We start from the raw sequence: 21,040 nt of genomic DNA, 5'->3' as shown, positions 1-21,040 counted from the left end.
TGAGATGGGCCATTGAGCTAGGGCAGGGGGACACATTTCATACCCATTACTGTGACATGAGCGGTGCCTGCAAAGTAAGAAGAGGCAAAGGTGAGGTCTTGGTGGGGGTGAGCAGGAGCAGACCAGCTACTGTGCGGCTGGGAGCTGGTACCACCCTGCAGAGCAGGGCACGGTGGGGGGCTCTGCATGCCCAAGGGCTCTCTGCACACTGTCCCTGGGGCATGGGACCATGGAGAGGTCCAGGCATATCCCTCCTGCACAGCACAGGGAAGAACCCGAGTCAGGAGGTGCCACCCCAGGAGTCTGGAGGGCTCCCCTTGTCCTCGCCACAAGACCGCTGTGGGGCCACACAACTCCCCCACCCTGGCTGGCAGGAGCACCAGTGCCTGTCCATGGGGCTGCTTCCTGCCACACTGGCCCAGCCGGCAGATCGCTGGGATGGTGCAACCCACTCCGGCCCCTCACCTTCATCCTCTGACACATCCAGAATCTCATCTACAGTCTCCGGGAAGCTCATGCGGTGCTTGTCGCTGACTGACTGTGGGAGCAGAGAGGAGTCAGAGGAGGCCAGCCCTTCACTGTGCAGCCACCTGCAGCCCCCTCCTCACGCCTGGGCCAGGCACCCGGCTGTCAGCGCTGGCCCTGCCCAGCTGCCCTCAGGGGACCTCTGCCTGGCGGCTCCCAGCCCCAGCCCTCCTCCACAGGGCACGGTCCCCGTCGCCAGGGGCTCACCGGGATGTCGGTTTCCTCTGTGACGATCTTGAGCACGTCTGTGACGGAAATATAGCCGAGCCGCTTTGCGATGGCCAGGGGAGTCGTGCCATTCTGTGCAGGGAGGAAGGACTTGGTCAGCAGCAGCCACAGGGACGCCTGGGCAGGCACCTGAGCTTGCCATGGGGTGAGGAGCTGTGGGCAAGTGCTATACTCACTGTGCTGATCTCATTGGGAGAGGCACCGTGCTTCAGCAGCAGTGTCACAACGTCCGTGTGGCCCTGCTGTGCCGCCTGGTGCAGAGGGGTGTAGCCCAGCTGCAGGGGAGGACAGAAGGTGCTGCCATCAGTTCTGGGAGTCTGCTGCCCCAGAAATGTCCCCAGCCTCACACTGTGCTTCATGCCTGGAGCACGAGGGCAGCTGCCTCTTTACCCAGCATTTGCCCAGGGCTGTAGATAGACTACAGCAGCTTCCAGCCATGGAGACAGGAGGGCTTGGAGCAATGCTGGGGGGAGAAGTGGAAGCAGGGAGGGAGGCTAAGCCTTCCCCATCAACCTGCATGGTATTGCCCAGGGCAGACAGGTCCTTGGAGCACAGGACAACTCTGTACCTTAGTTTTGGCATTGACATCAGCCTGGTGCTGCAGCAAAAACTTCACCAGCTTGATGTTCCCATAGTGGCTGGCCACATGCAGCGGGGTATAGCCCATCTGAAAGAAGAGATCAGGTCTCAGCTTGCCCTCGGTGCTTCCTGCCCTTCTGGCTTGGGTATGCTCATCCCATGGGCAAGTCCCCATGGATGAAGGATGGGGCATGTGTGCGGGTACTGCCTGAGAGCCCAGGACCAGGGCAGAGGGCATGCTGCAGACCACACCATGGTGTTCCCGGGGGTACAGGGGTGAGCTGTGGGAACAGGCAAGAATCATTCCTCCAGGGAGGTGGGGGGAAGAGGTGGAAAAGTCCCCAGGACACCAACAAGATGGTAGGGATGCTTGTGAGAGGGGAGACTCTTGCACAAAGAAAAAGAAAAGCAATGCTCCTCCTGGAGCAGGCCTAGAGGTAGCTCCCCCACATGTTTTTCACCACAGCCATGGTCAATGCACTACTTTACCCTGGTTGTTGCATCCACTGTGACTCCGTGTTTCACCAGAACATCAGCAACCGGCACATGCCCCTCTTGCGCCACGAGATGGAGAGGAGTCAGGCCACTCTGCAAACAACGGAGGTCTCAGCACAGCGGCAATGCCATCGCTGCAATGCCAACCTGGCAAACTGACCAACGCCGTGCTGTTGGCCAGCACACTGCTGCCCAAATGCAGGGAGGCACTGGGGCTGGGACTACCACCCTGTCTGCTACTCCATGCCAGGGTGTTCACCTCCAGCCTGGCAGGGCATGCCGGGACAACTTACCTTGTTGCCTAGGTTGCCATTGGCTTCTTTGGAGAAAAGCAGTGCCACCATGTCTGCGTGCCCCTCCTGGGAAGCCAGGTGTAGGGGAGTGACTCCTTGCGCAGATGCCGCATTTGCAGAAGCTCCATACTGCAGCAAGCTGCTGGCCACCTCCATCTGGTTCTGCTTGGCCGCAATGTGCAGGGGGGTGTACCCGTTCTGCAGGGAGAGAGGCTCATTGCAGTGCTCAGCCCCTGGCGAGCAGACCAGCAGGGACAGAAGGTGCCCCCTTGCCTCTCCAGACCAGGCCTGCCCTTCCTTGACACCTCCAGAGCTCAGGGATCCCAAACCACCTCCCTGACAGCAACTAGCCCTGACGCTGAGGCCAAACCCCACTCTTCCAGCCAGGTCAGCACAAGGGTTTCAAAGACCACCCGGCTTCAGGTTTGACTGGTATTGGCTGTCCTGGAGTTTTCCACACATGAATTTCTGCAGCAGTATTCAGCCACCTGGAGTTGTGAGAGGCCAGGGCAGACAGACACCTCCCAGTACGTGTCTGGCTGAGGTGTGGAGCAAAACTCACAATATGCAGGATTAGTATTCAGGCAGAGACTGCACGGCCTTGAGCACTGCCTTTGCTGCCACACTGAAGGAGCAAAGCAGCTGGCAGACACCCTCTGCCTGGGGTGACAGGCAGGCTGTCAGTGACGCAGAGCAGCGGGGGATTGGCACTGCTACGGCTGCTCCCGATGCCAGCCCAGCAAGCCTGCCGGCAGCCTGTGCAGGGGGAGAGGGGAGTGCCAGATGGGGAGGGCCGGCACCAGCAGCCACTTGTCTGTTCTGAGGATGCAGCTCTGCAAACAATGCAGAAACCGAGGCTGCTGGGCCACTCGCTGGGGAGATGCTCCCCATGCTCAGGCAGACTGGGGTGACGCTCATGAGTTTTCTGACTCACTGCCTCATAGCTGCGTGCAAACATTTGTGTGTGGTTTCGCAAACCGCCAGACTGCAGCGCTGCTCCACGGGGCTTGCCATGGAAACACATCCCCAGGCAACAGCCACAACGCTGCCAGCGGGGACTATCCCTGACACAGCCTGTCTGCTGGAACAGGACCACCGCCCAGACCCTCTGCCTCCCCGCGTGCTGCTGCGAGGGACAGGCAGGTGTGAGCAGCAGGCGTGGAGAGCGGCTGGTGGTGACTGGTCCTTGGTATACTCCCTGCGTGTCAGGGTTGAGGGGCCAATGCTGGCCCCAGGCTGGCATGCACTGGACAGGTGACACATCCCCACATCCCCAGGGACCCCCAGTCCAGCCTTACCCAGGCTGAGCTGTGTGGTGAGCTCCCGTTGGGAAGCAGCAGCTTGACGATCTCCAGGTTGTTGTGGTGCACAGCCACGTGCAGCGGAGTCAAGCCATTCTGGGGACAGGGAGAGGGCACAGACAGGTGAGACAGAGCCTCTCCCTGTACCACACCACTCCTCCCACTGCCACAGGAGCAGCACTCACCTTCCCTGCTGCATTGGGGTGAGCGTCACGTGCCAGCAGCAGCTCCGCCACATCCACTTTCCCGTACTTGGCTGCAACGTGGAGAGGGGTAAATCCTTTCTGAGGAGAAAGGCAGCCCATCACAGGGTGTACAGGGACGAGGAGGAGAGCACTGGTGCGTGCTGCTGCACAGGAGGAGGCTGTCCCTCCTGTGACAGGGACACTGTGCCACCAGCCTGCCCAGCCTTGGCCCAGCCAGGTCACACCGTCAGCAGCAGCAGCCTACCTTGGTCATGCAGGTCTGCGAGGCCCCCTTCTCCAGCAGGGCCAGGGCCGTGTCCACATGCCCCTCTCTGGCAGTGATGTGCAGGGGTGTGTGCCCCGCTGTTGTGGCCAGGTTGGGGTTGGCATTGTTCTCCAGCAGGAGCTGGACCATGTCGGTGTGGCCGATGCGTGCAGCACAGTGCAGAGGAGTCTGATCATCCTGCGAGGGAGGCAGAGAAGCTATTTTGGCATACCTGGACCAGGCCCTTGCTTGCCACGCCAAAGGGGCCCCAGCCCTCCTCCTGCTGTTGCACGGCCCCTGGCATGCTGGGCTCTAGGCAGGCAAGAGCGCAGAAACCAGCACCGGCTGTTCCCAGAGCTGGACCATCGCACAGGTTCTCTGAACCTACCTTGGCCTTGGCGTTGGCTTTGGCTTTGTTCTGCAGCAGGTACTTTGCGACATCCATATGCCCAGCTCTGGCTGCCATGTGTAGGGGTGTCTCCACTTTCTGCATCAAGGACAGGACAAATGGTGAGGCCGTAGGAGGGGATATGACTTCCTTCAGTCATTCCTCTGGTCTGAGCACAACCTTTTCTGGCCCCTACCTGTTCCTCCTGCCCACAAAGCCAGGGGGGCACCAGGGATTGCTTGGGTGAGCAGAGAGAGCAGGACTTGGGCAATCCCCACCTCCTGCTGGACCCCACCATGCTGAGTTCCCACAGCCCCAGCCAAGGTGGGACTCACCACATTGGACACATTAGGAGAGGCTCCACGCTGCAGCAGGGTCTTGACGATAGGCAGGTGCCCCATGAAGGCAGCCACATGCAGGGGGGTCAGGCCAGACTGTGGAGAGAAAGGGGCCAAGAGCCGAGATGGGGCTGATGGCCTTGCCAACGTCTCTTCCTGCCCCCTCCTCCCCCTCCCCAGGGCATGCTCCAGCACAGAGGCAAACTCCAGCAGCCTGGCAGGTGAGCTGAGGGGAACACGAAGAGCTGCTGCCTCCCCTGAAGTCCCCCTGTGGGGAGATACTGCCAGGCTCAACAGGTCCTGAGCTGCAAAGAGCTCTAAGCCTCAATGAAGAAGGTGCCTGGGGACCAGCAGAGGCAACAGGGCCATCATCCCCTGCAGCGCTGCCTGCTCTGCACAGGCGGCAGCAGGAGCTGGGGCTGGGCTGAAGTCCACCTACCTCCGTGACAGCATCAATGGAGGCACCAGTCTTCAGCAGCAGTTCCATCACCCGGATGTGGTTCTTCTTGCAGGCGATATGGAGGGGTGTGAAGCCATTCTGCAGATGGACATATGGACAGTCATTTGTGAGAACACTCTCCCTCTCCCCCACCCCAGTCCTGCCTGTCCCTCCTCACTCACCAGGGCTCGGGAGTTGGGCTTGGCTCCCTTCTCCACCAGCAGCTTGGCCACCCGGTGGTGCCCGCAGTGCGCAGCCACGTGCAGAGGTGTTAGGTGGTCCAGGGTGATGTCGTCGATCTCGGCGCTGTACTGCAGGAGCAGGCGCACGCAGTCCAGGTGGTCACCCTGCGCTGCCATGTGGATCGGCGACAAGCCATTCTGCGACCGTGGAGCAGGGCCTCAGGACTGGGCCAGGAGGGGGACCGGCATCCCACCCAGCCCCTGCCTCGCTCCCCTGGCCACCGCTCTGGGGCAGAAGAGATGGCACGTTCCCCAGGGTGCTACCAGAGAGGAGCCCCGAAATCCCTCACCAAGACTTACAGGGGAGCAATGCTGGGCAGAAGGCACGGCCTGAAGAGCTGCTGCCATGGGGCAGGCTGTCCCCAGGCCATGCCGTTCTCAGGGCTGATCCCTTTGAAGCATGCAGCCCTCAGAAAAAGGGCTCCAGCTAGGGCCAAGGAGGAGGTCAGGAAGCTCCTTGCCCCTTGGCAAGGCAAAAACTCAGCCCCAGCCTAGCCATGGGTGGCATCCAGCACCCGTGCACAGCTTATTACTCCCCTGTGCTGCCCTGGGACCTGGCACCAAGCACAGCCCCCACGGAGTCCCATGGGTACCTTGGTCTTGGCTTGAATGGGAGCCCCATGGTCCAGCAGAATCTCTGCGATTCGCACATGTCCATTGCGAGCTGCACAGTGGAGAGGGGTCAGCTCATCCTGGGGGGAGAGAGGGGTTCAAGGGCTCAGCGTGGGCAAGGAAGGGCAGGCCTCCCCTCAGGCAGGAGAGTAACAGGGACTTTGGACTTGTTTGCACACTAAAGCAAAACTGAGCCTGCCCTCAGCCCCCAGGGCACACCCACTGCAGCCATGCAGCCTCCCCTCACCTCTGCAGGCACCAGAGAAAAACCTGGTCCCTCCCCTTAGCGCACCAGGGACCTTCCCTCACACACCCAGCAAGATGTGCGCAGGGTGGGCACTGGGCAGTGCAGCACAGCAGTGCTCCCTGGACACAAGGAGCTGGGGGAGGGAGGCGGCCTGTGTACTTGCTGGTGATTCAGAAGCAGCCTCACCTTGGTCCGTGTCTCTATCTGGGCTCCGCGGTCCAGCAGCAGCCGTACCATGATGATGTTGCCCCGGCGGGAGGCTATGTGCAGGGGAGTGATCCCATTCTGACAGAAGGAAAGGCAGTCTATTAGAGGGAGCAACCCCTTCTCTTTCCCCCATGGGGCTGCAAGGAGGAGTGGGGCGAACACAGGACAGAGGGCAGGGGAGACCTGAATCCCTGCCCAGGGATGGTGCAGGGGAATAGCTTGTTTCACAGGGCTGGGAGAGAGGGTGAGCAACTGCTCCTGCCTGTGGCTAAAGGCTGTGGACAGAAGCTGCACAGAGCTCGCAGGAGAGTGCCAGCTCACAGATTTGGCTGCACCCGTGGGACTGGAAGAGGCACTGCAAATGCAGGGGCTATAAGCTCTGCCCTGCAGCAACAGCACCAGCTTTCCCTCAGCCGGGACACAAGTACCCAAGAGCTTCCAGGGGTGCATAGCTGCATTTGACAGAGGGCAGACATGGTAGAAAAGGCCCACACTGGTTATTAATGGCAACTCCCCAGGCATGCATCAGTGTGCTACTTTCTGCATGCTCCCACCTCACCAGCGCAGCCTGGCAGCTGCTGCCGCACCTACATGGAAAGGAGGCACTGGAAAGCATCCTCCTCTGGCACTGGAGCAGTACCAGTCCCAGCAGCCTTCCCACTTTGCACTCACCTGGGGTGTGAAGTTGACACTGGCTCCACGGTTCAGCAGTAATTGGGCCACACTGAGATTCTCATAGTGGGCTGCAATGTGCAAGGGGGTAAATCCAGTCTAGGAGAAAGAAGGAGGGATCAGCCCAGCCAGACACATGCTCCCTGCTGAAAGGATGGATAAATACAGCATACCAAGCTGTTGTTCTCCCCGGGAATGTGGGAAAGCTCCCAGAGACTGGATGGGAAAGCCACACACCTTGGAGAGGACGTCAGCATTGGGGTCATTCTGCAGCAGCACGGCAGCTGTGCGAGTATCATCGTTGCGGGCTGCAATGTGCAGGGCAGGCAGGCGGACCTTACCCTTCGTCCCATAGTTGATAAGGTGAGCGACCACGTTCTCATGCCCTTGCTGCAGAGCCACAGCTAGTGGCGTGAAGCCATCCTGCCATGGAGATGAGGCAGGTGAGATGCGGAGAGCGGAGGAGCCACGGCAGCACCTGGCACATCCAACCGCAGCCCCAACAAGCAGGGCCCTAGGGTCCTCCCCAAGGATCTCACCTCAGTGGCTACATTCTGGTTGGCTCCATTTTCCAGCAAGAACTTGACAACTTCCAGGTGGTTTTCCTGTGCTGCCATGTAGAGGGGTGTGAAGCCTTTCTGCAGACACAGGGCCATACACATCAACACAACTCTTAGAGTCTCTCAAACTCCTTGCAGACATACAGCCCACCAACGCCCACACCCCCAGCTCATTGAACTGGGGCAAAAGCATCAGAGTGTGGGTGGGAAAAAGGAAAAAAATTACAATGGTGGAGCAATCAGAGGTGGAGCCCAAGGCACCCCACATCCAGGAAGAACCAGGGGAAGCTTCACAACAGTCAACCCAGGAGGCACTGTCTTCCACTCACTGCCACTACTCTCCCTTGCCTCAGGGATATTTCTCCCACCAGGCAAAAGTTGAAGAGCTTGCAGCCCCACCCAGCTCAACAAGAGAGAACTTGGGAGGCACAGTGGGCACAGCTGCAGGGGTTGCGGGAGACCTCATGGCTGAGCCAGGGAGGCATCGGCCGTGAGTCCCCCAGGATGAGTTCAGCATGCTTGTGTGTGCTGCCATGGACTCCCTCAGCAGAGAGACCATGCTGGTCTCCCCATATCCCTCAAGACTCCCTCCCCACCACTTGCACACTTGTCGTCTTTCAGGGGTCTGGCAGAGCAGTCCTTGCCCCTGCCCCTGAACAGGACTAGAGAGAAACTGTAAAGGGCTGCTGAAGCGCCCATGCTGGGCACGGTTCCCACCATGAAGACACCACCATCACGCATGCTGGGTGCTTTTCCCACCCTGGCCCAGGTCACTCTACCTGTGACTGCGCATTGACGTTGGCCCCGTAGTTCACCAGTTCCCGGACCACATCCTGTTGTCCAGCCAGGGCAGCGATGTGCAGGGCTGTGTTTCCCTTCTGAAAGACACCACAGGGCAGCGCTCAGGGGCTGGAGCAGCCCAGGATGATGGGGAAAGGTGGGCCTGACATGTGCTAACACACATGCAAACCGAGTAGCTGGCATGTGGACGCCTGTGGGGCCACGCAGCCCTTGCTCCGTGCCCCATCCCTGCTATAGGCCAGGCAGCTATCCTTCAAATTTGCTGGCCAGGGAAGAGAGTGATTTCATCTTTCCCATGAAGTTACTGGCAGCAAAAGCTGTATGCACTGTCAGTCCCTGTGTGGCTCCAGCACTGCGAGATGAGGAGGGGAGGGAAGATGGAGGAGCTGAGCTGGCAGTCTTCAGGCAAAACTGCAGTGTGTGCCCTGGTAGCCAAGGCATCCCAGCAGAGCTAAGGGATGATAAGCAGGCTGGAAAATGCAGACGCAGGCTCTTCCGACTTGTACCTTTGGGTGGTGTGGCAGAGTGCCAGACTCTGCTCCGTGCCCCCAGCCCTGCCAGAGCACTGGGAAGGGGCAAGACAGGCCCCCTCCTGCTCTCACAGCCCCTCAGGCAGTGCTGGAGGCTGCTCATTTGTCAGCCCTGGTTGCTCGCGCCGTTGTCTTGCCTGTCACTGAGCGAGAGCCACACCTCGCTGTGGTGACACAAGGACAGAATTATATCTTATTTATGGAGCATGGAGCTCTCCAGGCTTGCAATAATGGTACCAAGGCTGTCTCAAGCGTTGCAGCGTGCAGGGGCTGCCCTGGGGCAGCGAGGGCTGACTTGGGCAGCCAGTGCCCGGAGGAGATGTGAGTAAAGGCAGCATTAGCACATGTTGTGGCTTCTGCTACTCCCCTCTTGGGCACGCAGTGGCCCCTCCACAGACGCCACAGGGGGGAGGCATGGGTGGAGAGGAACCTCCCACCCACCTGGAGGTGCCCAGCATGGCTTTGACTGCACTGAAATCAGAGCCTGGTCACTGGGCCCCAGCCCAGCAGCACTGCCACCAGCACAGCCTTTCCAGGGGCTGAAAGCAAACAGTGGGATTCACTGCTCAGCTACTGTTGGTGTGTCTGGCAGCAATGGCAGGGTGCGGAGTTGTGGCTAATGTGACCAGACTTCCTCGTCCTCACCTTGGTCGTTGTCTCCAAAACGATCTCCTTGTGCAGCAGCTCCACCACCATTTTCACGTGGCCCTCCTTGGAGGCCAGGTGCAAGGCGTTCAGCCCATTCTGGAGGGAGCAAAGGTGGGAGAGGGGCATTAGTCACCGGCTGGGGCTGGGGCTCTCTGGGGAACCCCCTGCTCTGAGCCCCTGTGCAGACGCGACTGTGGACACTTGTCCCACACTGGAGGAAGTCCAGGCTGGTGGGAGCAGGAGCCTTTGCCTTGCCCTCGAGCCCTGCGCTGCCATCCAGCACGAGAGCCACAGCTAGTTCCAGCATGCGTCTGAATGCTGAGCTGCTGACTAATGCTGGAGGTTTCTCCATGAGCAAAACACGCAGCCCCTGTAGACAATTTCCTACAGATGGGTGGCTCCACAGCTCAGCGTGTGTGTGTTTGGTGCCAGAGGCACTGCTTCAGTCCTCCCTGCTCATGACACATCCCTGATGCCAACTCCTGTCTTTGCTCAAGTGACCTTCCTTGGGGTGCCCCTCCCTGCGATCACCTGCCTGCAGTCAGGCTTTTCAAACTTAAAGCACAGAGCTGAGCTTTGTGTATGGCTCAGGGTGAGGATGCACCAGAACTGCTGTGTAAGTGCACGTACAAACCTTCAACCTTAACATTTACACAGACAGAAGTGCAGTGAGAAGCTCTGCCTGGGACAATGGTTTTAGCAATCAGCAGCCAAATTTAATTCACAACAGTTCAGGAGTTTCCAGTCCAGCAGCTGGCTTCTTTCTGGCTTTGCAGACTGCCCGCCAACAGCCCCATCCTGCAACCCATGCTCAGCAGAGCGTTGGCTTTGCTCTCTCAGAGTTTACCTGCAGCAAAGGGTGCAGAGAAAGTGTTGGCTGTGCCACTGCTGAGCTCCATCAGTTCCAGGAAGCTCCCAAACAACCGAAGTGACTGCTCTAGGAACATCTCTGCATGTGCCCCAGTTTTGCTTGCCTTTTTCCTACAAATGGAACTTGAGCACTAGGAGCAAAGGGCTGGCCAGTGCCCTTTTAGCATCCCTGGGCTGTCAGGAGGTGTCAGGCCTGACACCCTGGAGGCTGCTAAGAGAGCTTCTGCTCCATTACTTCTCACACCCTCTTCCACTTCCCAGATGTGAACAAAAGGGCTGTGATATTTGCTGGCAAAGAGGTTAAATACTTGCTGGCAATTTCAGATGTCCATAAAGCAAACTTCCCTTGTCCCTCACTTCTCCCAGGTGGATGCACTATGTTTACTCACCCCTACGCAATGCTGTCACCTGCAGAGGGACGCCAGCTCCCTGGGAGCACACAGTCCTGCCCAAGTACTCCACCTCCCAACCATCTGTTTCAGCTCCTGTAGAGTACTGGAAGGTCACTTCACAGAATTGCTTCATCCCCACCTGAATATAGGTAGTGGAGCAGAAAATGCCTGGGGAGGCTCCAGTTCCAGCCCTCAACACTTCAGTTAAACTTAGAACAGCTTCAAGAGTGTTACCGTACTGGAAAAAGGTTTTCCACCCTCTCTCACTCAAAGCACCAGCTATCCAGGATCATAGTCAGAGAGTCACAGATTCTTTTGCTCAACTCTGATTACAGGCTTCTTCAGCACACAACCTCAAAGTCCCTAGAGCCTCAAGCACAAAAGGCCTGCTTCCAAGGGAAAAACGAAGTGGGAATGCTGCAACACCCACAGAACAGAGCCGCCAAAAGGAAGCGCTCCCCAACCAGGCCTGGCTACACTCAGCCCATCACCTCGGTCAAACTCAGCTTCTTTGACGAAGACACACCTACACAACCCCATACAGATGGTCACTGACACCCTTACCTTGGTGAGCTCACAAGTTGGCTACGTGGCCACTGACACACATGGTTTTTCTCAGTTACACTCATGCAAAAAATGCCTGGAGTGCAAGACCACAGGTGCTCGGTTGCTCTCCTCAGCACATATGCCCTTTTACGCAAGGGATTCATAAATAACCTTTTAAATGCTGAAAACCTGTGAGGAATCATTATGCTCTGGCCTTACAGCAATAAGTGCAATGTTTGCAGAAGATTGTTTCCCAGTGGCCCATCGATATTTCTGCTCCAGGAACAATACAGTCTGTTTTGCACATTTGCTTTGGCTTGACAGCTCATCTGACCCAAAACAGCCACAGGATGTGCTTAATTTGAAAGGCACTGTATTCCTCTCACTAAGTGCCGCAAACACTTCCCAGAAATCCCAGTCGCTGGCTGACAATGCAGACAAACACAGCCCTACAGAAAACACAAACAGCAGGACTTTGCACTCAGCCTGGACTGCCCGCCAGGACGGTGACTGGCCACGCCAACAGAGACCACCTCCTGGCACCCGTGTGCTAGCACAGCGCTGGTCCCTGCTGGTGAGGGTCCTGGCAGCGAGGTCCGCTCATCCTCAGGCCTCCAGCTCCTCATGGATGAGGTGGGAGCATGCAGAAATTCAAAACACAGGAGAGGTGGATAACGAAGACACGGATGCAGATGGCAGCAATGAAGGGGATGAAATCGGCGGGATGAAGATCAGATGGCATGTCAAGGTCTCTGCACTTGAGTAAGAATACAGGGCCTGTGGGATAGGTCTGACCACATATATCCCTCTTTATTCTATACAGGACATGTGAGGTTGGACCTTTCCCACAGGTCTGATATTCCTCAGAAGGAAACCCCAAAGTGCCATCTAACCTGAGGGAGATGGCAGAAGCCTGTGCAAAGACGTCACTGAAAGAAGGGCCTCATATGGCTGTAGCCATGTGCTCCTCGTCAAGGTGATAAATGCCCCTCACCAGCACCAGAAATCTGGCTGGAAACAGGACTCGCAGCCAGTCAGCGGAGGCAGCTGATGGCTGACCGTCTCTCTGGGTGAGGAAGAAGTTCAAAGCCATCATCTGTAGCTTGTGGCTGGGTCTCCCTGTTTTAATTCTTTGCAGAGCCCTCTCCAGAACCACATATTCCTCTGCACTAGAGCGGTACAGGAGCAGTAGATGCAGAAATCCTCCCTCTGCTTTTAGGCTTGTCATCGGAAATGAGTGAACATCCATGGCGCGCTCGGCTTGTGGAGTCTCCCATCTCAGAAGGCACGGGCCAGCGTGCCCAAACACATCCCCCCCCCCACCACCTCTTGCCCTTCTCCTCCAGACACCCACAGAAACTGGCAAGAGAGAATTCTCTGAGCCACTTGTGAACAAGCAGAGAAAGATGATTTTCCCTGCCAGGCTCTGCCCCAGCCCCTGCACGCCCAGGGCATACATGAATGTGCCACCCCCAGTCCCCCCCGGAGCGGCACGGAGAGCAGCAGCAGGACCTCCCTGCTCCTTGGGACATGCTTTCCCAGAGGTCTATAAGGGAGCAGTGGATGCATTAAACACCTATTTGTCTCTGCTCATTTGGAGCTAAGTGTTTGGAAGCAGGAGCAGCGTGACTGCTTCCAGTGACGGGCCCACTGCTGTGGCTCAGCTGCAGGGGCTGCTCCCCCAGGAGAGACTGTGGGTGCAGCAGCTGGGTTTAACGACTGGGCCAAATGCTGAAATGGAGCACAGCAACTTGGAAGATCCTGCCAGGTGCAAGCATGCGATCTACTCAGCGCCGAGAGCAAGCCAAGTGCTAAAAGTGTGTCACATGGCCTCTCCTGTACATCTCCAAAATGGTTATGGGGTCAGAGCCTCTAACTCACTAACAGCAGCCCATGGAAAAGCTCATCTACTCTGAAGCTGAAAATTTCCTACCTCTTCTCCCTACAAGACCCCTCTGATCTAAATCCCGTATGTCCCCACACAGCCCCAGGAGACTTTGAGGGTATCTGGGTGCTGATTATGAACTAATAATCGAGATAATACAATGATGAACAAAATTAGCAGCTCCTGAGCTTTCCCTGATCCTCAGCTAGTGTCCCAGAGGGGAGAATGCAAGCTGCAGCGCAGCCCAGGGTCCCGCGGAAGCCCAGCGTCCCTGCACAGTACCATTGGTCAGAAAAGAAAAGGAGACAGGAACGTTTCTTGGGGGAACCTGCCTGCGGTAACTGCACTGGCCACTGCAGTGCACAAATCAGTAGGTCTGAACTACGCTTGTTTTGGGGACTTGGTACCGAACCAGGTGAATATGCATTTGTGCTACCTGCTGAGTCAGCCTCCCCAGCATCACTACTGGTGACGACTGCCCTGGAAAGCAGCCAGCGGTGCAGTCTGCCTGTCCCCCTTGCTCAGCCCAAGCCCCCTGAGTCTCTCCCTACAGCACCTACCCCGATTCAGGCTGAGCCACTCGCACTTGGCAGCTACACAGATACAAAATGTTCTGTCGATTACGTGCAAACGAGTCCTCTGTGCCTGCAGCTCTCCTTTCCTGGGGCGGACCTGTCTCTGCTCTGGGCTGGGAGGGTCTCCACCCGTCCAACACCTCCCAGGCCACCAAGACTGGCATTTTGCAACATCCCCTGCTTGTATTAAGCTACGGCTTCTGGGAATCTGAAAGCCTGAGCATTGCAGGCAAGGGAAATACCCTCAAGAGTGATTCCTGCAACGTCCCAGCCACCGCGCTACACTCGTCACAGCTATCTGCTCTGCCCTCCTACAAGCAGCTGAGCCCCTTCCAGCAGTCCTGGTTGCTTGTCACCCTAAAGAAGCCTCAGATCTCCCCCTCTGCTTTTCTATTAATGCCCTTTGCTACGCTCCATCCTGTACTGCCAGGCTCCCCAGACCTTCCCAGATATTGCTGCCCTCCCTGCCCCAAAGACATCTGGTACAGATCTGCCTTCCAGTCAGCCCTGTTCCTCCCCGGCTTAGTGCCTGTTTCGACCCAGCTCAGCTGCGGAAGCCTCCCCAGCCAGGCACCGCTCTCATGCTGCAGTCCGCCCTGCGTGGCCTCTCCCGAGCTCAATTCTAGCCGGGAGCTCCTGTGCCAGCTGCCTGGCACAGGCAGGGACGAGGGGCTCCAGGTTGCCTGGAGCCTGGCAGGGGGTGGTGCAGGTGAGAGGAGGATGGAGTCTGCCAGGGCACTCAGCTCCATATCCCAGGGATCGCCCCAGTGCGCTGCAGTCACAGCTCCATGCTCTGCCAGGGTGGTGTGCGAGCAGCCATGGGGAGCCTGCCCCTGCCTCCACCCTGAGGAGCAGGGTAAGGAAGGGGTGTAATGACTGGGGGAGCCACCGCGTGGCACATTTGCACATGAATTAGAGATGGTATCAAAAGGCCTGTGGGTTTCACCTACCTGGTTACAGGTGTTAATATCTACCCCATTCCTGAGGTGATCCAAGGCTTTGTCCAGATTCCCCGATCTTGCAGCTCTCAAGAAACTGGTTGCAGCATCGGCCTTGGGGAAAAAAAGAAAAAGCATGAGACTCAGAGTCCCCCTGTTCTCCCCCATCACCAGCACAGGGCCACCTCTTCAGTCGGTTGCAGAGAACGTGACTACAGAGACCAGGCAGAAAAGGCAGAGGCTGGGCAGGTCACGGTGAGAACTGATGGGACAGACTGAGGTGCCCCAAATCAGATGGGAAGAAGCAGGGCTGGGACCTGGACTTAGGGTGAAGAGTGTCCAGATGATGGGGCAGGAGAGCCACGCGAGGTCTGCAGCTCATCCTAGCATGGAGGGCAGGGTAGAGAGGAAAGTTTAAGGGGACTCCTGCAACCATGGCAGCCTCCCCAGCCCAGGGAACACCTCCGTGTCCTGGCCGAGAGACTGCAGCGATGGACCAGGCCTAGACTACGGCAGTGGTGAGCCCACCCCTGCTGTCCTCCAAAATCCACCGGGCAGCCGTGGCGGTGAGTTCGAGTACCAGCACCGGGGACAACGGCCCCGGCTGGGTGCCCTGCAGCCAGGAAAGCTGCAACTTGCTTTGACAGAAGCAAGGCAGTGCCTCCTTGCACCACTAAAACACAGCCACTCCAGGCAAGGCACAGCAATACATCCAGCAACACTATTTAGCAGTGTAAGGCAGCAAATGAAGGCCATGGGATGGCTCACCAGAAGCTAGAGAACAACAGGGCTGGAAATGCAGTAATGTGGCTCTGTGAGGGTGGGACCTTGGACCGGTAACCATGAGCTGGTGCCTGCCTGCTAGATCCAGCCCAAAGGGCTCTTTGGAGCAAAGAGCCATGAGACATCCATGGCAAGGACGCAGCACACAGCCCGCCGCCTTCACTCCAACAGAAAATCAAAACCCCTCTTGTACCATTCATGTTGGGACTGACCAAGGGACCTCCTGTGCTACAAGAGCCTACACCCTGCCACCCCAGGCCGTGCTGTAGTGCCCACAGCCCAGCTGTGGAGGAGCACCCAGGATGAGGAAGCTCCTGGACAGGAGCTGGAAGCAGCACGGCCACCGAGAACAGCTCTGGAGGCAGACCTTGGCAGGATGATGCATCACACAGTTCAGGGCTCCCCTCTTCCCTTCTCTTTGCAGCCTTGGCCATTCAAATTTGTTCTCTGGAGCAGCAAAACTCGGCTGCCTTCTGCTCTCCTCCATCTGCCTCCCCCAACCCATCCTTTCTGCCTGACCCTCCGGCCCCAGAGAAAAGTAGCCAGGTCCTGGGGCCTCCGCCCTGCAGACGGAAGGCTGGCAGACAGGGTGTCCCGGCCCCCACTGCGCCAGGCACCCCCGCACAGCCCAGCCCGGGCTCCCGCAGCAGCGGCCGGGTGCCGTGGCCCCTTCTGGGGCAGCCCGTGGGGTCAGGGGGACAGGTGGCGAAGAGCAGCACCACCCTGCCCTGTCCCGCCGCGCAGCCTCTGCGTGCAGGGCGAACACGTGCTGACTGCATGACCTCCTGTGCCAGCTGGCTCCACTTGCTACAACCTCAGAGGAGAGCCCTGTCCATCTGGGAAGCGCCCCCAGATCCACAGCAGAGCCGCCGGCTTTGTGGAGGGCTGTGAGCACAGAGGAGACGCGACGCAGCCCCTCAGTGCTCTGCTTGTAGAGGAGGATCTGCTGTAAGAGGCAGAAGGCAGCACCAGCGCTGTGCGCGTCTGTGCTCTGAGCCCTGCGTGCTGTCTGGGGTCTAGCAAGGAAACACTGACAGCTACAAGCAACAGGTTGAATGCAAAGAGCTTTTCCAACTCCAGACCCTGCTAGAAGCCTCTGCGTCTCAGGTCAGGATCAGTGACAGGGCAGCACCTCAGCTATGCTGCCAGCATGCCAGCCACAGCACGGACCTTCGACAGCAAACCCCTTGGAAAGTCAAAGCACGGCTCAGCCAGGCTCTCCCACCCATGGGACACACATGAGGCTGCAAAGATTAAAATGGTAAAACTCTACAGGTTCCAGAGCAAAGGGGCTCCCGAAGCCCCAGCAAGACCAGCAGCAAAGACTACAGGCAGAAAGCAAGCAAAGAGCAAAGCAGAGGTCTCTGTGGGCACAAAGGAGAAGTGCATTGTATACTCACAGCCACGTCTGGACCGGACCTGCCCTTCCGTGCTGCCATAGTCCGGCACTTCGGCTGAAACCTGAGCCTGGTGTCCCCTCTCTCCCTCCTTGGTTATCTACTCCCCAGCTTTGAGAGAGCCAGTAAGTTACATTGCATTCTATCTAAAAATACAGGCTCCCTCCTCGCTCCAACGCAGACCCTGCAGGGATCGCCAGCCGCTAATGGAATTTGTTCATTTTCTCTCCATTATTGTGTCAGACAGGAAATTTAATACCAAGCCGCCTCCGGAAAGCAGATGACTGCTGCCAAGTGCAGGGAGCGGGTCAGAGCTGCAGGTACCACCTCAGGAACAGCAGAGAAAGAGCAGCCCCACAGACATGCCCGGGGACCTGGCACTTCCCAGGTAACACCTGCCACAGAGGAGAGGTGTCGCAGTTCCCTCCCAACCCTCTGGATGCTGGGGGCCAGGGCCCTGGAGAAGGTGCTGAAGCTCGAGCACTTCAGAGGTACTGCCCTTCTGCTCCCCATGCTCAGCACACGCCTTTCAGAGACGCAGAGATATGCAGGCCATCAGGCAGCAGCAGCCAGCCAACACATACAGCCAGAGAAGAAGGGGTAGCTCCGTTCAAATGGTAAAAGCAGAGGAAATAGATCTGCAGTCATATTGCCTTTCTGATGTCGGTGTGCGTGTTGGGACTGCCTGCCTATCACTCAGGGCATTCGTTCACAACAGCTCGCTTTACTTTGGGGTGTCACAGAGATCGAGGCAACACTAGATTAGCCAGGGAACTGAAGTACAATTGGGTCACTGCCATCTCCTGAATTTTAGCGAAAGGGAGCAGCGGCAGCAAGAAATGCAGAGACCCTATGGACACAAGCAGATGTGCATATCAAAAAGATACACACGCATCCCAGTCAGCACAACACCATCGTACCCAAACACAGGCACACACACATTGCACAGTGGCCATCCACTACTGAGCACGAAGCGTAGCACGGGCATGCTACATGCACCCCCTGTATCTGTACACACACAGTCACTTGCTGTCCATGTGCCCCAGGATATACAGCAACTGCTTCCAGATGCAGAGACTGCCTCTACCGGTTTTCCTTTCTTTGGAGTTTGTAGTGTTTCTTTCCATTCTCCTTTGCCTTCCTAGCCAATTTCCAGGAAGGAGCTATTCCAGGGTAGAAAATAAACCGCCTCGCTTGTCACTGTGTACCTCTTGCACTCTTCCACGGCTGCTAAATCCTACACACCGGTGTCATGCTCCATAGGCTTGTGGACATTCAAGCTGTGAAGAGTCAGGAGGCTGCTGACAGCAATTCCCCAAGAGAGAAGCCTCAGATCTGGACCTTGCAAAGCGGTCCAAGACCTTCTAAAGTAAAAAATGTAGCACAGCACATCGGACTGTGCTTCTGCTTCTCCTTCCCTTTCCTTTCTTTCAGGAAAAAGCTCCCCTCACCTGCTGACAACCTAAATTTTTCCCTTTCCCTCTCCTGGCCCTGATTAGTGGCTTCCTCTGGTCTTATTCACAGGTGTCTTCCTGCTCTCAGCCTCGCCCCACAAAGCATTACTGCCGCCGGGTGAATGTCCTAGCCCCTTCACCCCAGCATGGGAAGCCTGGACCTGACCAAGCCCATTGCGCTGTAGCCATGGCTAAGGCAAGAAGCACAGGGAAAGTTCTGCCAAACCAGAGGCTCAGGCTGGATTTCAAGGGGCGCAGTCAGAGGTTCAGTAATCCAGATCTGTCTTCTGGCTTGAAAAATCCTGATTAGCGTCCTGCTCTAATCAATTCTGGCAGTGCCTCGATCTCCCACCCAGGGAGGAGCTCCCACCAGCTCCCTCTGCACATCGCTGATAAAGGAAGGGAGGGTCTCCACATTGCCTCCTTCTGTGAAAGGCGGCCACATCTGTCTGGAGCCCGCTCTGGACGAGCTGCTAAACGCTGCAAGCAGATGATTCCCAAGTGCAAATGAGTTCAGGGACTAGTGCTGATATCACAGTGTTTTCTGGGACACAAAGACAGGCAAGAAGCAAGTCGCCACGCTGTTCCAGACTGGTAAAAGGCACACGTGCACCCTGCTACATTGCCCTCTTTACCCTGTCTGCCCACTTGTCTCTTCTTTCTGCAGGTCTTTTGCCGGAGCAACAATGCAGTCTGAGCAGGGACTGCAACCCCTTTGTTGTTTATACGGCACCCGGCATGAGGAAGGGCTGAGCTGGCTTCTTGCTGAGGGGCCCCAGAGGTGGCGGGACCCCTTCACTGCAAGGATAGGCACGCAGGTCTGTGGGACTGCCTGGGAACATGTCCTGCTATGGACAGGGCCAAAGATGCCAGAAGAAAGGGACTTTCCAACAAGTCTCTGACTCCAGCAGTCCCGGGGGAGCAGCTCTGCCGCCCCACACAACCACCAGGCCCCGGTACAGGCGCGGGAGGGGGAGCACACCCTGTCCGAGGCTGCTAGCACCCACCAGACATTCTTGTTGCCTGTGGAAACAAATGATTTGACACTCGAAACCAGCTGATTTCCTACGCCAGTGGAAGCCCTGCAAGGACTCGTTACAGAGGGGGGAGAGTGGGGGAGCTTGTGCTCACTGTGAGTTGTTTTGAAATGGACTGTGTTTTCTTGTCCCTCTACCCAGAGGTATCGCGCAGGCGGAGCTGCCCCGCAGCCGAGAACATGCGGTGCTACAGGGAATTCCCAGGGCCTCGACTCTCAGCCGCATCATTCAGCACCTGCCTTTCCCTTTCCCTGGTCTCTGCCGCATATCTTCAGCCTCTGGTCTCACTGAAGAACAGCGCTGCTCTTACACCAGAGAAGAGGAATTGCAATGCAGACTTTCAAGTAACAAATCACTTCCCATGCCTTGGGGAGCAAAACTCTTCCTGCCAAACAGCAGTCAGGCCCAGCGGCCGGGAAGCTTGGGTCTGCTCTGCTGCTGAGCCACATGGCTGATGCCGGCCTGGGAGCAGAGAGGAGCTGGCTGTGGGGCAGTTTTGCCTTAGCCCCTGCACGCCAGAGGCAGAAGGATGTGGACCAGGCCCATGCACACTGCCCTTGGGGCAGGCACCCTCCTGCCAGCCCTGGCACTTGTTTAGTTTTGTTTCTTCCAAGCCTAGCTACTGGAAAACATTGACAGTGAGGAGCAGCAGGCTTTGCTGCATGAAAAGCTCCCCATGGCCGCTCTGTAGCAAAGATCTTGAAAGCAATTACACCACTACACAGGTTTCTCACTGTCTCATGAGTCTTGCCACTAATGATAACTCTGTGTCTTCAAACTCTTTTGTCTCTTTTGTGTGCTTTGGAAGCCATGTGCTCCTCCAGCAAGGAGCTTAGCAGCTCCTGCTCTGCACGCTGCAGGCATCTGTTTGCAGCTCCACTGTTCTAACAGCCTCCCGAAACCCCTTGTCAGGAGCAACATGTGCCACCCTTTCTCTGGGGCGCATTAGCAGCAATGTCAGTTGAGGCATCTTGCAAAGTGGGATGTGCAAACTGCGTGAACAGCAGAAAAACAGCCACAGAAGGGCCACAGTCCCTTCAAGAGTGATGTGCTGCTGCTAAGGGGAAGGCACAGTTTGACCATTGGCCCTACCTGAGGGAGGCAGCCATGGCTTTCAGCCCGGCCAAGCAGACACACTTCCCCCTGCCTGTGGCCAGTCTGCCAGGGAGCAGGGGGACACTGAGCCAGGCTGACACAGGCTCGTGGAGCAGGGGACAGGGAAGCTCCGGCAATGACACACCTGGCAGGCTGGGGAACAGGTAATCACCCCAACAGACAAAGAGCCCCAGGACTGGCAGTGAGATGCAAACCTGAATCCTGGCACCAAAGCCATGTATTGCTATGGGTACCCTACCCAGAAGGTGTGGAAAGGTCCAACTCACATTTAGGAGGCAATCCAGTCACTTCCAGTTGCTAGTGCCAGGGTGCTGGAACCTAAGGTCAGTGCTCCCAGCTGGGGAGGTAGTGCAGTAAAACTTGCAACAGTCCTTGTGCTTGTGTCCAGTAGTGGGCATGATCCTCACCTTTGAGGCATTGGTTCCAGCAGAGACAGCAAAACCTTATGTTGGTGTAGTGGTTTACTTTTAGCCAGTTGCCCAACCTAGGGAT

At 57.3% G+C, this 21,040-nt stretch overlaps 1 protein-coding gene across 10 annotated transcripts in view; it reads right to left on the bottom strand.

The window, feature by feature from the left end:
• The window catches only part of ANK1 (ankyrin 1), a 55,279-nt gene that overhangs the window by 15,473 nt on the left and 18,766 nt on the right, over positions 1–21,040 (bottom strand). For 8 of the 10 annotated variants that reach the window (XR_012657407.1, XR_012657408.1, XM_075074703.1 and 5 more), the window contains 22 exons: positions 14,774–14,875; positions 9,553–9,651; positions 8,356–8,454; positions 7,556–7,654; positions 7,254–7,439; positions 7,017–7,115; positions 6,324–6,422; positions 5,872–5,970; positions 5,219–5,416; positions 5,037–5,135; positions 4,595–4,693; positions 4,260–4,358; positions 3,872–4,069; positions 3,607–3,705; positions 3,419–3,517; positions 2,121–2,318; positions 1,822–1,920; positions 1,322–1,420; positions 930–1,028; positions 733–825; positions 466–538; positions 44–67 (listed from right to left, as the gene is read on the bottom strand). Coding sequence is in view for 8 of the 10 variants with exons in the window: in XM_075074705.1 (XP_074930806.1) it covers positions 44–67; positions 466–538; positions 733–825; positions 930–1,028; positions 1,322–1,420; positions 1,822–1,920; positions 2,121–2,318; positions 3,419–3,517; positions 3,607–3,705; positions 3,872–4,069; positions 4,260–4,358; positions 4,595–4,693; positions 5,037–5,135; positions 5,219–5,416; positions 5,872–5,970; positions 6,324–6,422; positions 7,017–7,115; positions 7,254–7,439; positions 7,556–7,654; positions 8,356–8,454; positions 9,553–9,651; positions 14,774–14,875 (2,458 nt within the window). In the remaining 2 variants the exon portion in view is untranslated. Of the gene's footprint in view, positions 1–43; positions 68–465; positions 539–732; positions 826–929; positions 1,029–1,321; positions 1,421–1,821; positions 1,921–2,120; positions 2,319–3,418; positions 3,518–3,606; positions 3,706–3,871; positions 4,070–4,259; positions 4,359–4,594; positions 4,694–5,036; positions 5,136–5,218; positions 5,417–5,871; positions 5,971–6,323; positions 6,423–7,016; positions 7,116–7,253; positions 7,440–7,555; positions 7,655–8,355; positions 8,455–9,552; positions 9,652–14,773; positions 14,876–16,944; positions 16,999–21,040 lie in introns of those variants that run through there. The other 2 variants (XM_075074701.1, XM_075074697.1) reach the window with 2 other exon arrangements.

The sequence above is a fragment of the Phalacrocorax aristotelis genome, chromosome 24, assembly GCF_949628215.1.
Source record: "Phalacrocorax aristotelis chromosome 24, bGulAri2.1, whole genome shotgun sequence".
NCBI classification, from domain to species: domain Eukaryota; kingdom Metazoa; phylum Chordata; class Aves; order Suliformes; family Phalacrocoracidae; genus Phalacrocorax; species Phalacrocorax aristotelis.
Note: the sequence above shows the minus strand (reverse complement) of the source record. Positions and strands in the feature narration are given on the sequence as shown.